This window comes from Xenopus tropicalis, chromosome 5 (genome assembly GCF_000004195.4).
Source record: "Xenopus tropicalis strain Nigerian chromosome 5, UCB_Xtro_10.0, whole genome shotgun sequence".
Classification (NCBI taxonomy): Eukaryota; Metazoa; Chordata; class Amphibia; order Anura; family Pipidae; genus Xenopus; species Xenopus tropicalis.
The window spans coordinates 70479160-70500476 of record NC_030681.2 but is presented as its reverse complement, the minus strand read 5'-3'; the positions used below and the strand labels follow the sequence as shown (position 1 = coordinate 70500476).

Sequence of the window (21317 nt, the reverse complement as noted above, 5' to 3'; positions counted from 1 at the left end):
ATGTGGAGGATTTTGGCATAGAAAAACAGAGTTATCTGAAGTAAACCTTAACTGATGATCTCACATGCAATGGTGTAACTACAGAGGGTACAGACCATACCAGGCGGTACAGGGGGTCTGTAAGGAGGGGTAGTGGGTAATCCTCAATCCTCACATGGGAAGGATTAGTACTGTATCCAGCAAATGATTTATTTTACCAGTATCTTTTTGCCATACTGGATTGCTTAAAACATAAAGGCATCACTTACTGAACTGATTACATAGAATTGGTTAGAGAGCAGTTATTTTTCCTTGTAGGGATGTATCAAGAGCATTGTTTAGAAGAGAAACTTATTGTATAACTTTATTGATGTGTGTATAACTGTGAGCTATGTATACACTGTTTGTGAATTTAAAGGGGTTGTTCGCCTTTGAGTTAACTTTTAGTATGGTGTAGAGAGTAATATTCTGAGAAAATATTCAGTTGGTCTTCATTTTTTATTATTTGTAGTTTTTTAATTATTTTAGTTTTGGTTTGCAGCTCTCCAGCTTGGAGTTTTAGCAGCTATTTGGTTGCTAATACAGGTATAGGACCCGTTATCCAGAATGCTCGGGACCAAGGGCATTCCGGATAAGGGGTCTTTCCGTAATTTGGATCTCCATACCTTAAGTCTGCTAAAAAATCAATAAAATATTAATTAACCCCAACAGGATTGTTTTGCATCCACTAAGGATTATTTATATCTAAGTTGGGATCAAGTACAAGGTACTGTTTTATTACTACAGAGAAAAAGGAAATCAGTTTTAAAATTCTGAATTATTTGATTAAAATGGAGTCTATGGTAGACAGGCTTTCCGTAATTCGGAGCTTTTTGGATAATGGGTTTCCGGATAAGGGATCCCATACCTGTATAAGCTTTTATATTTTGTTAATATAATAATTGTAACTTAATTTTTCTCAGTTTAGGCTTGAGTCAAAATTTTCAGTCCATCCTCAGTCACAAATGCCTTTCATATGCTAGATGTTATATGTAAACATATTTAGAAGTGAAATCAAGAAAAATGTTCTCCCCTGCTCAGTATATTGGACCCTAAAGCAGATTGTAATACTGACCCTTCTGTCTGGTAAATGATGTTACCACTGAGTGCTCATTCAGAAATTCCACATTTTATAAGATAGGAAAACACCTAGAAACCCAAACGAGACAAAACAGCAGCAGGCAAACTTATCAGGTAGAGATAAGAGCAAAGTGCCATGATATCCAGGGTGAATTTTCAATATGTTGGCTGTGGTTTACTGTAAAAAGATAATCTATTAGCTAGTGCACAACATAATATTTGAACAGTAAAAAATTAACTTGGATCTGGATGTATTTCAATTTCCAGTGCAAAAGTTTTACTATTTCAGATATACAGTAAATTCAAAATGAAACACCCAACCTACTTATTTTTTTCTGAATGCCTATGTTACTAGAAGTAAAATGCCATGTTCCAATTATTGGCAAAAAATGACATTGTTTTCTACCATAACTGTAATTAGAATAGCATATGCTTCTAATAACGCAGTTAATAATATGCAATAATTTGCCAAAGCATGTGATTTCCCACTGGATATTTTGCGCTTGATAAATTCCAACAGGGAGTAATTGTAGGTGTTAAAGCATCATAACCACCTAATAATTATCTCACATGAGATTCCACATGCCACTTTAGTATAAACAAATAAAAATATTATCATGTAAGGGAAATCTGTCAGCAAGTCTCCAGGTAGGCAGATATTTTTGCTCTTATAGTTAATGAACCTTGTTATGAATATTACGAGTAAACAATAAAGGAACATTAAAAGGGTACTAACTCCTCAGGAAAAAATGTGCAGTTTGCTCCTATTTTAGCTGATCTGATTAGGGTTGCCACCTGTTTGGTTTTGACCCGAAAAGTTCAGTTTCTTTTAGACCTGTTCGGGTCTCAACTGTCTGTTTGGTTTTCAGCCTTGGAAGGTTGCTCCTTCCTGCTGCAATTTAGCTATTTCTGGTTCACATAGTGATAAATTTCTAACTTTGATATTTAAGCTGCTCTGTGGATTCAGGGACTGGGAACACTAAAATACAGTTTGGTTGGTATAATGATGAGTGCATAAAATTTTAAATCCTAGTCTGTGGTGCAGCATAATCAAGTGCTGGAGCACTAAATACACAACCTAGTTAGGTACCCATAGACATACGCAGACTAATATTGGTGAACGTTTACTGTATATCATTTTTGTACACATAAATAAAATGGTCAGCATCAAATATTACCCATTTAACTTGCTTGAATTTGTTTTCTTGAGACCCTGTGAGGTCCCATTCTATTTCACTTTAACTAATATTGCTGTATATTCTGCATGTCCCTAAGTTGCTTTCAGTGACTGTCCATATGCTAAAATTGATACTGACACAATCTTATTTTTACAGAAATCTGTCATAAACCTTTCCTTACCCCACCTAGTCGGTACCTATTTGGAACTTCAACCATCCTTCTTCTTTGCATGGCTTACTATTCATGCAGCTGTTACTCTAATCCTGGGGGAAATGCAAATGTCTGAATGCTGATGTAAACAACATCCCTCCTATTTGTTCTTGAACTGTCCCCAAAACCCAGCATTATGACTGTACTCTTTCTGGAGCAACCAGAGGAGGAAAAGAGCTTAGTTTGTCATAAAAAAGGGACAATACCAATGTTATGTTGGATTTTCCCCAAGTTCCACTTCTTCTGACCAGTTAATAACTCGACTGGTACTAAGCACCCTATCTTGAGGGCAACTTTAGTGACCATTTAAAAGCATAAGGCTGCAAGCCAAGTGCTTTTATACAGGTCACAGACAACTTCTAATATCTTCATATATTTTTGTATGGGGGGGGTACATTATTCATTATAATCTGCAGATTAATGTATATTGCTAACTTAAAATCTACTGGGAGCTTTCTTCCTTAGCACCATGATCAACAAAACCATTCCCAAACCAAGCGCACAACACAGGCCACAGTGTGGACTTGGCTGCCAGTTCTGATGTCAGAGCGCTCTGTGATTTAGAAATGACCTGCAGACTGTAGATTATATAGTGAATAATGTACCCCCTGTTGTAAAATATAAGGATATTATGTCACCAAGGAGGTCATGGAACAGGGGTTATAATATTTACACACATGTTTTAATGAGTCATGTGACAGGAATTACATTACTAAGCACCGATTCTAACTGATGACATCACTAAGCACTGTTTATAAGAATATAATTTACAGGAAATTCATGGCTATTGCGTGTTATGAAGATATTTGGATATGTACAGTATACATACAAGTTAAATTGCAGTTTGACGGTTTAAATATTAGCCATTTAAGAAGCTGAGAAGAGGCTGCAAAACTGACAGGTACAAATGTCATAGAAGTTGGCATAGCTAATAAAACATAATATATGTATAGTGTATAGTAAGTTATTATGCAGTTTCTGGACAAGTTTACAGCACTTGCGCTGGCTTTTTGAAACCAGAACTGTCAAGCTTTTGCCCTCTGATGAGGCCAAACAGTCACTGTCACTGTTAGCCAGTAACTGGTGGGATATTTAGTTTAGAAACAGCTAACATTATTGGTTTAGACCTCATTCTTATAAAAGAAGAACTCTGATAAATGTGCCATTGTTTTTTTCTGTAAATCTTTTCCTTTTTATTACACAGTATATATAAAGCCAACAATGGGAACTGACTGTTTGCCTTCAAATATGTCATACAGACCTTTGTGATAAATGGATCTTATCAGGTTCCTCATGTGTCGGCTAAAAACTGCTGAAAAAAAATACGTCATTAACTCCAGATATGTATCAGGCTGATGCTTTGTATACACGACCGACAAAGATATAAAACAAAAAAAATTATCCAAGCTACATTCAATACCAATTATGCGTAGATGCAAGCTTAAAAACACAGAGGTAAGCTTGGGTCATTCAATTATGGTATAATAATGGAACAAAGATCCAAATAATCAAAGGCTGTTCTTAATTACTTCCCCTAAACTGTGTTGTTATCGAGCTGAAATAACATTTTATGAAATTGAAGATGAGATTTTATAACAGACATGGAACAAGAGGAATTGCAAAATATCTCAGTGCTACAGTGTTTGCATATCACAAAATTGCACAATGGCACCTTTCTCCAGCATAGTCAGGGGGTCATGGTGTCAGTACTGTTTGAATTATGATCAGTACCAAAAAACAACACAAACTTTCCTATCATGTACAGTATATAAGTTGGGCACATCTCCCTCATCCAAATCACACCATTTGTATTTCATACATCTCCTCCTTTCGCCAGTACCATCATCTTTTCCTAAAATAATGAGCAGTTTTCACCTGGCAGCCATTTTCCCTCTCACACATCTTCAGTGACAACACTGGTGCACTGTAAATTTCATGCAATGAAGAATGCAGGCTTACACTGGCAGAACTTACTTTGATAAAAGTTCTGCTTGGATTGAGTACTGTAAAGGTTAAGCTGAGCTCAGGAGAGGAGGATAGGAGAAAAAATATTTTTTTTTTCCCAGAAGAGTGCACAGCTAGAATTTCTATTGAAACCAACAGTGTCATCTCTTCATTGGCTAACCTGAGTTGAGAAGAACTGAGCATGCTTAGTTAGCCAAGAGCCTAAGGGAGGGGGCCGAGTAAATTAGAGGAGGAGAAGAAATCCAAAGTGATTAAGAGGATGCTGCAGCCTTACTAATAACCTTTGACCACCAGGAGTGGTGGTATTTAAAGATTTCAAAGAGGCTGTTCACTGATTACTTTTTTATGGGGGGTTTACATGACCTTTAAAAACACTTTAGAATGAAAAGTAGGCACTCATTGAGCAGGCAGAATCCTAAAAGTAAATCAATTTACTGAAGTACCATAGTCAGACAGTTGCCTTAAAGAGATACTGACACCTCAAATTAAACTTTTTAAAAAATAGGTTTGAAAAGTATTTTTTTAGTGTCGGTATCACTATAAGGGGCCGATTCACTAAAGGTCATTAACACTTAACACATAGTTTTTTGCGTTAAAAAGTGTTCATTAATTCATCAAATTTCGCATGTGTTACGACTCATATCAAAATCTTAATTATCACAAAGCGTTATGTCCATCACATTGCAATAATTATCTAACAGAAATAATACTAAAACATAATTCACAGACAAATTTGAAGCGTTAAAAGCATGAAATAACTTGGTAATTTGAGCCAATATTAACACCTACTAGGAGTAGGCATTACTCAAAAAACACTGCAGTTCGTGAGCGTTTGTGAAGACAAGAAGGAGTTTGCAGTCGGATTTTTGTTGGATTGTGAGGAAGAGAATCAAGTATCAAGAATCAAATCAAGAATCAAATAATATTGCTTAAAAATAGGCCATCACAAGATAAATAACGACAATAAAATCGCTGCTTAATTCAGAGTCCTGTTTGTGAATCGATCGTTAATTCTCACACTCGTTTTTTTGGCCTTTACTGAATCGGCCCCTAAGTATTTCATGTCCGTGTTCAAATGCCTATGGTTACGTTTCATTGAACACAAAACATGTAAGGCAACTGTGTTTTGTACTTCAATAAACTGATCTGCCTAGAGAACTAGTTGTGTTTCAAGGAAACTTTGGGCTACTTCAGAAAACCAAAGTGCCGTATACGCTTCCTTACTGGTGATTTACATTATTTCTGAAGAGAAAGCATTTTCAGGAGATTAGTCACTAACGTAGAACAGATTTATTGTGGCCGACTAATTTCCACATGTGTCATAGCTAAATGGCATATGTTAAATAGCATATTAACATACAGATAAGCTCTGTAGAAAACCATTATATTCTACAGAGTTTATCTGCTATGTAACCTAATACTTTTTCAGACTGAATGGGCCCCCCCATGGCTATATAGCAGCTTATTTATATAAACTCTGAAGTGATGACCAAATTTTCTGAAGTTTCAAAATGTTTTCGCCGAAGTGAAGCAGGACAGATTCACTAATCACTACTCTGAAGCAATCTTTTATCAATGTAGGGCATCAGTTCATTATGGACCAGATTCCAAACAATGGGAAACCTTATTTTTTGTTTATCCCGTGAAAACTTATGGGCGAGATTCAAAGGGGAAAAACTTTTTTCCTAATTCATTTTCAGTTTTTTTCTCATAGGCTTTAATAGAGTTTTCATGTGATAAAAAGTAAAATGAGTTTTTTTCATTTGAAATGCATCTGGCCCTATGGGAAAATTTGGAATTGAATTGAAGCGATTCACTTTTCTCATTAAACTGAATCTGGTCCTACATTTTAAATATTTAAAATCACAATTTTTTTTGGTATTACTATTCCTTTAAAGGGGAACTAAAGGCTAAATAAAATGTTAAATGTTGTACATATGTATTTGTATATGTTTTAGGCTTCTGTACCAGCCCAAGGCAACCACAGCCCTTAAGCAAAGAAGATTGTGTCCTCCAAATATGCCCACTTTACCTGGTCCTCTTCATGTCAATACTCTCTGGGATAGCCCCTCCCACTCCTCAATGAACCCCCCTAACTAATAAATTAGGAGGAGAACCTCCGCCGGGTGCCTTTTTTTGGGTTCTTTCCTTTCCTCGCTCATTTTCAGGAGTCAGTTTCATTTTTCAGGAAGGAAGCAGGGGCTTGCTAGTGAGCATCCCAGAGAGAGGGGTTTTGTCTTCCAGGCTTTCCCCTGCAGCTTACCTTTTCGGTCAGGTCCTTGGGATCGTGATGCTGCTCTCCCTGCGCTTAGGCCCTACCAGCCTGCCTCTCTAAGTGTGTCTGGCGGCTAGGAGCTGTGCCTTCTCCAGCCCATATTCATTTTTAGGCAGCAGGCAGAGGTAGCGGCAGGTTAGTTTCACCGGGGGGCCTGGAAGCTTGGCACATGCGGGTGCGTGATCTCGCGGTCACTTCCAGTTCTGGATAGCACTGCTCCGCCATGTTTCTGGTGGCAGGGACGGCGATTCAGATTTTGTGGCTTGGGGTTCCGATATGAAAGGGAAGCAGTGCTTTCATCCTGGGGAGCCGGAGGCTCAGATCTAGGTCTGGTTTAGGTCTTCCTTCCTCCTGGGTGATCATCGGGGTGCCTTGGCATGGTGGCTGTCTGTTTTATTCTGTGGTAGGAGTTTGGTGCTTGGTCCTGGTAAGTTAAGGGGATGTGTTCAGGATACTTGCGTGTAGGAACCTCACTTCAGGGGTTCTTAATTTTGTTTGCGATTTTATTTTGCAGGTTGCTTTTGCTTCTGTCTCATCCCAGCTGCAGGGCCCCACTTGGATCTGGATTTAGATCGGAAGATACCTTTGATGTTTGGGCATCGGAAGATCTATATTCAGGGTCATCAGATGACGGAGAGGAACTTCATTCTTCCTCTGACTTTGCTCTTGTGCAGCCTCTCATCAAAGCTGTTAACGCCTCTTTAGCTTTGGAAGATGATAGCCAGGCATCTGCTTCTTCATCCTTCCTACCTTTACCTAAGGTCAAGGGTCAGACTTTTCCTCTTCATCAGGAGTGTATGGACCTTATTAAGGCAGAATGGGAAACTCCTTCTAAACGGTCTACAGTACATCCTAGATGCAGTAGATTGTATCCTTTTAAGGAAGAGGACATGAAGGACATTTGCACTATCCTCAAGGTAGATGCTCCTGTCTTGAATCTTTCCAAGAGTACACTTCTGCCTATTGAAGATCATGCGGCAATGAAGGACGCCATGGATAAAAGCCTGGATTCAGACTTGAAAAAGGCTTTTTCTTTTGCGGGAGAGAACCTCAAACCTGCTTTTGCCAAATTTTGGTAGCCAAGGCCATAGAGGTATGGTTAGACAACATTGACTCAGCCCTTAGAGAGGGTAGAGACAGATCGAAAATTCTGGATGGCCTCAAAGAATTGAAATTGGGTTTGACATACTTAGTCTGTTCGGAGGTGGATCAGATCAGGTTAGCTTCCAGGTCATTATCTCAGGTCAGTGTCAGCTAGGAGGGCCTTGTGGCTCAAATCGTGGGAGGCGGATACGGCCTCTAAAGCAGCTCTCTGTGCACAACCATTTCAAGCCCAGGTCTAGTTCGATAAGAAACTGGAAGATCTCATTTCTAAAGCTTCTGGGGGGCAAGAGTCAATTGCTACCTCAAAAGAAGAGAGTAGCAGTCAAGCAGCTGTTCAGAAAAAAAATATTTTTCTATGCCCAGATTCATCCCTTGTGAGCGTTGTTCATGCTAGAAATGATTCAAGCAGACAAGACAATTGGAAGGGCGGTCAGTCAAGCTTCTTCCGCCTCTCCAAGGGAAAGGTTGCTGAGAATTCATAAAAGCAATTATGAAGGTGGTGCAACCCAGCGGTCTGCTCTAAGGGGAAGACTCTCTTTTTTCAGGCTGCCTGGGAAAAATCCATAGAAGACAAATGGGTACTGGGCTGGGATGCAGAATTAGGCTCCGAGGTAGCTCAAGGTCGGTGGCCCTCTCCCTCATCAGAAGTGTTGTCAAATGTCTTAGAGTTAAGAGCGATTCTTCAAGCCTGCATGGTTTTTTAGGACCATCTGAGAGGGATGAGATTGAAGATCAGATCGGACAGTATTATGGCGGTAGCCAACATCAGGAAGCAGGGGGGCACAAGGAGTCCAGGGCTATTTCCTCCTCTCCCTCTGATTCAGAGGGAAATTCAGAAGATTAAGGAGGATCAAGCAGAGGTGATAAGCATTGCCCAACGTGGCCACGGAGACCGTGGTTCACAGAACTGATGCAGCTTTCCATAGATCCACCATGGAGGTTGCCGGCATCGGATCTAATGCTGTTCCAGGGTCCATTCTTCCATCCGGATCCAGGGTCATTGGCCTTCATGGCATGGAGGCAGAAGTTAGAGTCTCAGGGACTGTTGCAAAAGGTCATCCAGACTTTGTTGCAGTCCAGGAAATCTACAACCATCACCAAGTATGCCAAGGTTTGGGACATTTTTTGGGCCAATTCGGGTCCTACTTCAGTAGATTCGATTTCAGATTCTATGGTTCTGGAGTTCCTGCAATCAGGCCAGGACAAAGGTCTCAGTGTTAGCACTCTGAGGTCTCAAGTCTCAGCTATCTCAGCTATATCAGGAGTCAGATGGGCCTTGCATCCATTAGTCAAACATTTTTTTAAGGCAGCTATGAGGATTCTACCCGCCAGCATGTCCTCCTTGGGATCTTTCTTTGGTCCTGCGTATGCTCTCGGCAGGTCCATTTTCAGTCATGAGCTCCATTTCCCTCGATTCCTGACGATTCCTGATGATTAAAGTGGTGTTTCTAGTAGCCATCACTTCATCAAAAAGAATGGGCGAGTTACAGGCTGCCAGATTTGGGAAGGACAGCCCAGCCTTCTTTCCAGACAGAGTGGTTTTGAGATTTTGTCCATTATTCAAACCTAAGGGGAAGCAGCCTCAAGCTCCACAATTTCTAGATGGATATGTCTGGTTATCAAGCAAGCCTATGCCCAGACAGATCTCAAGGAACCATCGGAGGTTAGGGCGCACTCAACCAGAGGTCAAGCAGCTTCATGGGCAGCAGAAGCAGGCATTTCATTTGATGTTATCTGCAGATCGGCTAAGGCATAGAGGCAGGGCAGGCAATATATGATTGACAACTGGGATTTTTAAATGCTTTTATAATGGGTTTGGATGTGGTAATAAAAAAATGATTTTGGGTTTCATGTTTAATTTGAAAAGGGCTTTTATTATACAGCTTTTTATGTCTGGGTGACGAGTCCACTTTAATGGAGAATGAACTGGGGTTTTTGTAGATAACACGTTGTCTAATTTCAGGCAATGTCATTCAGTGGCTACTAAAGCAAATAAAGTGCTGTCTTGTATGAAAAAAGGGCAAGGGATGAAAACATAATTTTGTCTCTTTATAGGTGCCTGGTAAGGCCTCACCTTGAGTATGCGGTGCAGTTTTGGGCTCCAGTCCTTAAGAAGGATATTAATGAGCTGGAGAGAGTGCAGAGACTGCAACTAAACTGGTAAAGGGGATGGAAGATTTAAACTATGGGGTTAGACTGTCAAGGGTGGGGTTGTTTTCTCTGGAAAAAAAGGCGCTTGCAAAGGGACATGATTACTCTGTACAAGTACATTAGAGGGGATTATAGGCAGATAGGGGATGTTCTTTTTTCCCATAAAAACAATCAACGCACCAGAGGCCACCCCTTTGATTAGAGGTACAGAGCTTCCATTTGAAGCAGCGTAGGTGGTTTTTCGCGGTGAGGATGTGGAATGCCCTTCCTAGAGATGTGTTAATGGCAGATTCTGTTAATGCCTTTAAGAGGGGCCTGGATGAGTTCTTGAACAAGCATAGCATCCAAGGCTATTGTGATACTAATATCTACAGTTAGTATTCATGTTTGTATATATAGTTTATGTATGTGAGTGTATAGATAGGTTAACATAGGTTTGTGTGTGTGCTGGGTTTACTTGGAAGCGTTGAACTTGATGGACTCTGGTCTTTTTTTAACCCTATGTAATTATGTAGAACCCAGAGAGCAAAGGATTCCATTGACATCACTACTCCAGCATGAAATAACCCCTCAACCAAAGCTGTGGGCTGCTGGGGAGGGTTCCAAAGCCCTGCTCCCTCCGGTCATGGCCTATTTTCACACCTGGTTGCCTGTTATCCTGTTGCTCCTCCTGATTCCTCCATTGTATCCAGCTCTCAGCCACTCCTGCTTTCATGTATCATTGCCTGTGAAAGTAATAGGAGAGAAGACCCTATACCAACTCATCCACCAAACCTGGGTTCTATATTCATGTCTGATACTACTTCCTGCCTTCGAGTCCGGCTTGCTTTTGAGCTGGCTGCTCTCCCTACCTTTTATAAGGGACATGCCGGATGCTGCCGTGCCCTGCACTATGGCTTCTGTTTAGGTCCTCTGATTCCCATCTCTCTCCCTCCCACTCAAGCCTTGGAGCTCCCCAACTCCTCCCCATGCTCCTCATCCTGGGCACTAAAATAAATAGTAGAACTAAATAGTAGTTCAGCAAGTGCCACCATCATGGTAAGGTACTGCTCAATCCAAAATGAATGCCTACACTAAGAGGCATATTTATCAAAGTGTAAAGCCAGAAAATGTAATTCTCATGGGATTTTAAAGGTTATTTATTAAATGGTGATACACTTCTAAAAATCCCATAGCAATAAATAGAAAGCTGGTGATTTTTTTCTGTGGTAAGGTCTAATTTTACACTTAACAATAAATCTACCCCTAAACATCTGATCTGCCCCACAGCAGCTTGTGACTAGACCCTGCTATTAAACCCTACAGGGCAGGCTTTTTCCTGCCTGGTCATGTACCTCCTTAGGCAGCAATTGACTGCACTGGGCTATCTTTAATAATGCTCCTGCAGCATTCTCAGCAAGGTCCGATGCAACAGTAAGGCAGTAGGCAACAAGGCTTAATAGGCAACTACTGGCAAGAGGGGGCAGAAACGGAAACACTCATATAGTTCATATAAATCCAGTCTCCTTTTTATTCCATTACATATGCAGTTCTCTGTATATAGTTTTGTTTAGCTATCTACCACGTGCTACAACATTATGAAATCAAATGAGGACAGGGTGTAACTGATGTAAAAGTAAATATTTATGGAGATTTACTGTGCCAGGCTTGCAGTGACTGATAACGTCTGCATGAATCACATTATGACAATATAATACATTCAATGATACTTGTGTTTGCTCTGCTTTTTCAATGAACATAAATAGCATAAGTAATTAGATATGATTGCCATGACTGCATTGAAGAAATGAAGCTTTTTCAGAAATGGAATCATATGCAACAGCCGCATCAGTAAACCATTTACCAAGCTTATAAAGTAATTACACAAGTGGTCTATTATCTATCTAAATGGCCTTCATTGCCCAATCTCGTTCTAATACAGTGATAACACAACTAACATTTGTTATTTCCTAACAATATAAATTCATTTTATGCTAGCTCTGTCCTTTACAAGGTTAAAGAGTTAGGTGACGTGTTTAAAGAGCAAAACAAATAAAAAAGGAACATAGTGAATCTACAGTAATTTACTCCATTTTAAAGATCAAGAGTCAATTTAATTGCAAGCATCCACTTGCTTATACAGCTGCTGGAGAATTGAAGTTTTAGAATGGATTTGCTATAAAGTGAAGCTTCACCAGCTTACTGACCAAACAGGCACATATGCAACTAGCTCTACCTTCCAAGATGATCAAACTTTAGTAAATAAGATTATATATTTTATGATTTTGTGTTTTACATATTTTTTTTTTCTTTATACAGTGTTCTGGGGCATGGAATTTTCATGAGAAAAAAGAAAACACCCAAAGTACAACAACAGGAGATATAATTTTAAATTAGAAAACAGCACAGTTAAAAAAGAAGCCTTTCAAGAAGGTTTTGGAACAATGCAGATACAATACTGCTATGAGTCTATAAACAGATCCTGTGAAAAGAATGGGTGGTCAAACAATATAAGGATCCCCATGTATGTCTTCATGGTAAGCACAATACTAGCAACAGTGGTCGGCAATCTTGCTGTTATCATCTCTATTGCCCACTTTAAGCAGCTTCATACTCCAACAAACTACCTAATCCTCTCCATGTCTACTGTAGACTTTTTGCTAGGAAGTTGTGTGATGCCCTACAGCATGGTGAGATCTGTGGAAAACTGCTGGTATTTTGGAGATCTCTTTTGCAAAGTCCATACCAGTACTGACATTATGCTCAGCACATCATCTATTTTCCACCTCTCCTTCATTTCTGTAGACAGATACTTTGCTGTGTGTGATCCTTTGAGATATAAAACAAAAATGAATGTATTTTCTGTTTCTCTGATGATCGTTACCAGTTGGGTGGTGCCTACTATTTTTGCCTTCACAATGGTATTTCTGGAGTTAAATATTAAAGGAACAGAAAGCTATTATTATAATCAGGTCAGTTGCTTTGGAGGATGTGCTGTGTTTTTTAGTCAAACCTCAGGTCTTGTGGCCTCCATGGTATCATTTTATATCCCTGGATTCGTTATGCTTTGCGTTTATGGGAAGATATATGTAATAGCAAGGAGACAAGCAAGGTCAATTAAAGATTCAGCAAACCAAATGCCATTCCAGATAACTCTTGGAGTAAACCAGCATGTGTCCCGAAGCAGAGATAGGAAAGCAGCAAAGACTTTGGGTATAATAATGGGAGTTTTTCTAATTTGTTGGACTCCATTCTTTTTCTGCACTGCTACTGATGGATTCATTAACTACGTTATCCCACCAATTGTCATTGATGCATTTGTATGGATCGGATATTTGAATTCTACCTTTAATCCAATGGTTTATGCTTTTTTCTATCTGTGGTTCCAGAGAGCATTACGAATGATTCTTTTTGGTAAGGTTTTCCATCCAGACTCTTCAAGAACCATTTTATATTCAGAGTGAACTGTAAGGCACTCTCTGTGGGCCAAAAGGTACAACTCAAGGGTTATACAGTGGCTTGCAAAAGTATTCGGCCCCCTTGAACTTTTCCACATTTTGTCACATTACAGCCACAAACATGAATCAATTTTATTGGAATTCCACGTGAAAGACCAATACAAAGTGGTGTACAAATGAGAAGTGGAATGAAAATCATACATGATTCCAAACATTTTTTACAAATAAATAACTGCAAAGTGGGGTGTGTTCAATTATTCAGCCCCCTGAGTCAATACTTTGTAGAACCACCTTTTGCTGCAATTACAGCTGCCAGGCTTTTAGGGTATGTCTCTACCAGCTTTGCACATCTACAGACTGAAATCCTTGCCCATTCTTCTTTGCAAAACAGCTCCAGCTCAGTCAGATTAGATGGACAGCATTTGTGAACAGCAGTTTTCAGATCTTGCCACAGATTCTCAATTGGATTTAGATCTGGACTGTGACTGGGCCATTCTAACACATGGATATGTTTTGTTTTAAACCATTCCATTGTTGCCCTGGCTTTATGTTTAGGGTCGTTGTCCTGCTGGAAGGTGAACCTCCGCCCCAGTCTCAAGTCTTTTGCAGACTCTAAGAGGTTTTCTTCCAAGATTGCCCTGTATTTGGCTCCATCCAACTTCCCATCAACTCTGACCAGCTTCCCTGTCCCTGCTGAAGAGAAGCACCCCCAGAGCATGATGCTGCCACCACCATATTTGACAGTGGGGATGGTGTGTTCAGAGTGATGTGCAGTGTTAGTTTTCCGCCACACATAGCGTTTTGCATTTTGGCCAAAAAGTTCAGTTTTGGTCTCATCTGACCAGAGCACCTTCTTCCACATGTTTGCTGTGTCCCCCACATGGCTTTTGGCAAACTGCAAACGGGACTTCTTATGGTTTTCTGTTAACAATGGCTTTCTTCTTGCCACTCTTCCATAAAGGCCAACTTTGTGCAGTGCACGACTAATAGTTGTCCTATGGACAGATTCCCCCACCTGAGCTGTAGATCTCTGCAGCTCCCCCAGAGTCACCATGGGCCTCTTGGCTGCATTTCTGATCAGTGCTCTCCTTGTTCAGCCTGTGAGTTTAGGTGGACGGCCTTGTCTTGGTAGGTTTACAGTTGTGCCATACTCCTTCCATTTCTGAATGATCGCTTGAACAGTGCTCCGTGGGATGTTTAAGGCTTTGGAAATCTTTTTGTAGCCTAAGCCTGCTTTAAATTTCTCAGTAACTTTATCCCTGACCTGTCTGGTGTGTTCTTTGGACTTCATGGTGTTGTTGCTCCCAATATTCTCTTAGACAACCTCTGAGGCCGTCACAGAGCAGCTGTATTTGTACTGACATTAGATTACACACAGGTGCACTCTATTTAGTCATTAGCACTCATCAGGCAATGTCTATGGGCAACTGACTGCACTGAGACCAAAGGGGGCTGAATAATTACGCACACCCCACTTTGCAGTTATTTATTTGTAAAAAATGTTTGGAATCATGTTTGATTTTCGTTCCACTTCTCACGTGTACACCACTTTGTATTGGTCTTTCACGTGGAATTCCAATAAAATTGATTCATGTTTGTGGCTGTAATGTGACAAAATGTGGAAAAGTTCAAGGGGGCCGAATACTTTTGCAAGCCACTGTAAACTAAAGGAAGATGATAATGTCTCTCTGGAAAATTCAAGTTACAGAAAAGTAAAAAAATAAATCAAATATATATATACAAATAAATTATGCATTTTAGAAATTGTGTGAGTATTTTATTCATGAAAAAAATATTTATACTTCTCTTGTAAATACTGGTGCATTTAATAGCTTTTCTTCTGTGATAAAGTTAAAGATAGAAGAGTTTGTATAAAGTATAAAATGTGCTTCTTTTTACACTGCATCACTGTTTTAAAACCAGCATTTATAAAATGCTTTTAAGCAGCTGCAGAGCCAAGAGTAAAAACCTAAATATAAAAAAAATCACATGCATTAAAACTGGTGTAGCTTGTTCAGTTGTGAAAGATGTCTAAATTCTTACAGAATTTAACTTATTACACTTGATTATCTGCAGAAGTTACTAGAATTGCACTGTGGTACAGTAATTATTGCATTATGCAGGCAGAGGCTCTCTAGAGTAAATAGATGTCAGTCTGGAGGCTATTTACAGCAGAGATGGCTACCCTGGCACACTCTAGAATGGCAATTTGTCTACTGTAGTGTTTATCAGCATTTTAATGCTGTCTGCTGCCTAACTGCTACTATACTTTAATGAATAATGACAGGAATTCAAGCTTATTTCATTACTTTAGCTGTGCCAATCCCAGAATTCAACATCACTGGGGTAGTACTTTTTTCAAAGCCCTACATTTTTGGGGTTACGTCAGACCAAACATTAAGGGCACAGCCAACCTGCAAGTCTAGGCACCAGAAGTTGGATTGCTGTTATTCTTGTCTATGGTAGTCAACAGTAATGTGCATGTGCTTCTTTGGTAGCCTGATTTGTACGTACGATTGCTTTTAGCCCCCAGCTTTATAAAACTGCCATTCTAGCATATTGAGTGCCCAGGATGATACTGCTCAAATACTGAAATGGGCTTGCACTCCTATTAATTTATCTTTACCTGTTATGGGTTATGTCCATTGGACCTATAGAACAGCCTTCATTGCTAAAGAGGAGCTTAACAATATGGAAATAGTGGTTAGAGAAAACAAAGTCTGAGAAAGCCTTTTTGAGCAGGAAGCTGACTCATAGTCAAACTAACTGAGCATGTACACCGGTCTTGCTTTTGGTGCAGGAGCAAGGCATGATGGGAACTTTCTTTACACAGCTCAGTGTTTTTTCTTTCTGTTTGGCTTCTGATCATCTGAACGGGAGAAATATGGGGAGCCTTAAGGGCACTATTCTCCTTTAAGAGCCATGTGATAAGAAACACAGTAGAAATGAAGTCCCTGCCCTGCAAGTTAAGTATGTCCTGCACAATTACACTAATATATCATAGGCCAAATTCAAATCAATAAGGAAACAATATTGTTTGGGTTATGGCATGAAAACTTCTGGGCGAGATTGAGTTTGAGAAGAAAAAAACGTTTCTCCTAATTCAGTCCCAGTTTTTCCTATAGACTTCAATAGAGTTTTCATGTCATAAATAGTGAGATTAGTTTTACTCATTTAATAGAGCATCAGGTTCTATGGAAAAATCTAAAATTGAAGTAGGAGATATGACAAATTAAAGGAGAAGGAAAGACTAATAAATAAAAATTAGCTCAAGCTGCAGGCACACATTCAGTTCTCTCAATAGTGCCCTTAAATCTCCCCATATATCTCCCGTTCAAATGATCAGAAGCCAGACAGGAAGAAAAAATGCTGAGCTATGTAAAGAAAGTTCCCATAATGCCTCACTCCTGCACAGACACCCAGACCAAGTGAACATGCTCAGTTAGTTAGACTATGAGTCAGATTCCTGCTGATTGGCTCAGATCCACATTCCTAAGGGGGGATAGTGAGTTCTTAGCATTCTTGAGGGAGGGGGGAGCAGGAGAGGGGAGAGAGCTGCATGTCTCTAGCAGAGGAAAACAGACACAAGAAATCTTTTAACAGAGAACTCAGTGCAGCGTTTCTGTAAGTGCTTATGGCTGTATTTACATAGACCTTTCTGATAAAGCTTACTTAATTTTTACCTTTCTTTCTCCATTAAGGGTGAGATTCAATTTCTAGAGACAAAACTCCTCTCAACTTTAGGGCTAGATTTAGTTTTGATGAGAAAAGATTCTCTGAAAAAGCCAAATGCAAGTCAGTGAGAAAAGCTTATCTCATGGTTTATCACTTGAAAACTCTATTGAAGTCTAGTGACAAAAATGGAATTGAATTAGGAGAAAAGTTTTCTCATCACACTCAACCATAAGTTTTCATGTTATAAACTATTAAATAATATTTTCTTGTGGAATTGAATCTGGCCAATATATGAAGGTGAATGTGCTCATTATAACTCTAAAGTGACCTTGGCTGCCACATCTCTGTTTTTTCAGGTTGCATTATTAAGAGCCAGGATCTCACACTACTTTCCTTCCCCATTTCCATACCTATGTATGTATGTATGTATGTATATTGTTATTTATAAAGCGCTACTTATGTACGCAGCGCTGTACAGTAGAATACATTAATACAAACAGGGGGTTAATAAGGTAATAGATAAATACAAAGTATAACAATAAATACAAATAAATACAAGATACAGTTGCAATAAGTTAAGAGTCAAAGACACAAGAGGATGGAGGTCCCTGCCCCGTAGAGCTTACAATCTACAGGTCCATTGTATTTGTTGGGTGCTCCTTAGGTATGCTACATACATATCCAATTTTTCAAGTGTCCCCACAAGAGATATTTATAAAAGGTGGCACAATATTGGTAAATATTTTAAATAATGTACTGTATATTCTAAAAAAAAAAATCACTCCAATAACATGATCTTTTGGGAAAATGCATGTATGTATTTATTTATTTATTTAGCTGGTTGCCTATTAACCCAAGTCACATTTTTAATAGTGCTTTACATTTATTAAAAAAAACTGTACGCAAAATCAAATGGAGGGTATATTTACCCTTTAAGTATCATAAAGCATTACTAAATAAAGTACTATGATGTCTCCCAGAGGGGGGAATACATCACCCTCTTTTAATTGTTAATTTATTATAGAAGGCTGGAGTTGTATTTCTATAACACTTGGAGTTGTATTTCTATAACATTTGGAGTTCCAGAATGTATCTACGTGTATATTAAAGTAGAATGTGGAATCCAGAGCTTATGTGTTTGAGTCCAGAAAAAACAAGTGTTTTTGTATCCCTATGAAAAAGAGCTAATTGCCTCCTATGCATTAGTTCCTGTGGGTGTCTGTGTGTGTAAGAGTATGTTTGTGTTATTAAGAGTCCCTGAATGCTTCAGAATGTAGGACTGCATGTATATACAGGAATATTGTTGTCAGTGATGTAATGGCCTAGGGGCCAGTATAGAAGTTGAAACCCCTAGCCTAAGGGAAATCATCAAAAATGCTTCTCTGACAAATATATCACCCCTGTGTCTTGTATTTACAAGCCCTTTTGACCCCTTTCTGTCCTCATCTACCTTTGAAGCCTGCAGTAACTGTCTGTTATTTATTTATTTTTTTTAAATCTCAGCAGTCTTTACCTGCCTTGGGATAGTTTTAACCTCGGTAAAAAGACTCAAAAACTAACCGACTGACCACAGTGAGGCTCATTTATAAACATTGGGCAAATGTGCACCTGGGCAGTAATACGTAGCAACCAATCAGGGGCTAAATTTTTCCAGTTAGCTGCAGGTTGAATATTAAAAGCAATCATCTGATTGGTTGCCATGAGTTACTGCCCAGGTGCAAATTTGCCCAGTGTTTATAAATGATTCCTAAATGCAAAGAACTGTTCCAGTGCCATGGCCTAGATTCTGCAGGACCAAAGTTGGTAAAGCCACTGAAAGATAAATTCATTATTTTCATGCAAAAAAGTCCACTAAATACTATGAAAAACCTTTTATGACCATAAAGACCCACAGAGAAATAGAATGACTAAACCAGGTTGCTGCTTTCATTATAACATTTATTTAGAAAGATAACAGCTTACCAAAGATATACAACTTCTTACTTCTGTCTATGTTTAGACATCCTGCTAATGTAGCAGTACATCTGAACCAAAGCCAGTTCAAACATTAGTAAAAGCACTGATAATAAGAAAATATTCCAAAACGTGCCAGAGTAAGGTCCGGCTTACACTGTTTATGTGATGTGACGTGTAATATCCACGTATGTATTTAATAAACAACCCATGTCTTTGTATTCTGGGTCTAATTTAATAATAGTAATTATTATTAATAATAATAATTAATAATAATGGACCCTAAATGTAACAACATACATGACTGCTTATTCATGGTTCCTTTACGTAGTGAGACAGATGATTTTCATAACACTATAAATCCATAAAAACAATAATTATCTAATTTACATACATTACTTATAAAGCATATGGGCCAGAGTGAATTAATTTTTCCCATACAGCCAGATGTCTCACTGTTTATGACATAAAAACTCTATTGTAGCCTGTGGGGAGAAAACTGGAACTTAAGGAGGAGGTTTTTTTCCTCCTCAAATTCAATCTCACCCATACAGTAAGTTTTTACACGATAAACCATAAAATAACATTTTCTCGTTAATTTGAATCTGACCAGAGATCCCCAATCTTTTTTACTTGTGAGCCACACTCAGTTGTAAAAAGTGTTAGTGAGCCACACAAGCATAAAAAAAGTTCTTTGGGAGTGCCACATAAGGCCTGTGATTGGATATTTGTTAGCCCTGTGTGAACTGTTTGGAGTAAAACTGTGTCTCCTTGCTTCTTAAACTTGCCTCAAAGCCAGAACTGTAAAAAATCAGCACCTACTTTGAGGCCACTGGAAGCAACGTCTAAAATGTTGCTCTCAAGCCACTGGTTGGGGATCACTGGTCTACACCTTTAAGTTTTTTTGTTGTCATGAAACTGCTTAATGATCTAAAAATCTACTTTAAGAACCACATCAACTCAAGATGAATTGGAGCATTGGTTAAGTCACCAATTTAAGTAATGTAAGTCAAGGAAAATTGGATGTAATTCTTGTGTTAGCTCCTTCTAAACCTGTGAAACATGTTTCAACTATATCTCTGGATTAACTAATTATCTGAAAAATGTTGCATTAGATAAATAGTGTTTTGTAAGGAAAAAAGAAAAGAATAGATTGATACATACATATATACACAAACATACATAGATATGTAGAGAAAGATTTTACATATGATAGTAAAAAAGAATACGCATCAATATAATATCCAATATTAATTCTGCTTATTACAAACTGTAATGTATTTATATAATAAGACTTTCTTATTTGCTAAGGTCTGTGCAAGTCAGGTCTCTGGATATTCTACATAACTGAGAAAGGTTGAATTTTAAGTGTAACATTTATATTTTCCATATATATATATATATATATATATATATATATATATATATATATATATATATATATATATATATATATATATATATATATTACACAGAGGAGTACACGTTATACACATCCTAATGCCCTTGGTGACGGTCAAAAACATAAATATAATAGAAAGAGTGCCAAAAATATAACAGAAAGAGTGCCGCACACACAGGGGCTTGATACAAAGCCCCTGTGTGTGTGGCACTCTTTCTATTATATATATATATATCTCAGCCTGTTTTGTTATAATTTACTATTGATTACACTGTGATATTGTAAGTAGCTGTGCATTATATTGATCAGTTAGGACAGTTATGGATTTACAAAACAAAGCACATTCTCTTTAAGACTACAGTGGTCCCATGGCTGGGAAATGATTCAAACTTAAACAAACATGGATGCTACGATTAACACAAATAATAATAAATAAGCAGGTAAACATGGCTCCGCATTAAAAATACTTACTTTCCAGAGAAACAAAATAAATGTAACCATACTTCTTGATAAAGTATATTGTCCCTTTTACATGGTTCATATAATTGCACCACCAGTGTTTTTGCTTGTGCTACCTAAGGCACCACCTGATTCATTAATGTGTTAACACTGTATTCCAAATTTGAGATACAGATATTGAGAAAAATGCTTGGCCAGATTCTAACCCATATGTGCAACACTTGCTGTGGTTAAGTATCCCTACAGTAAGTAATTCGATATTTGCTATCGGTATTTTAACACCAATTCATACAGCAAATATTGCTTTGGTTTACAGGAATGGAACAGACTTTTGTATATAACCCATGCTCTAATTCATGGTACATTTATGCATCTTTATATATAAATGTAGCAGAAAATGCAACCAGGG

At 38.5% G+C, this 21317-nt stretch overlaps 1 protein-coding gene across 1 annotated transcript; it reads left to right on the top strand.

Annotated features, from left to right (window-relative positions):
- Positions 1 to 873: 873 nt before the first annotated feature.
- On the top strand, positions 874 to 13472 carry taar1 (trace amine associated receptor 1). The gene is made up of 2 exons (XM_002935811.5): positions 874 to 3942; positions 12281 to 13472. The coding sequence occupies exon 2, from the start codon at positions 12406 to 12408 to the stop codon at positions 13423 to 13425; it is 1020 nt and encodes a 339-aa protein (XP_002935857.1). The 5' UTR covers positions 874 to 3942; positions 12281 to 12405; the 3' UTR covers positions 13426 to 13472.
- The last annotated feature ends 7845 nt before the right edge of the window (positions 13473 to 21317 follow it).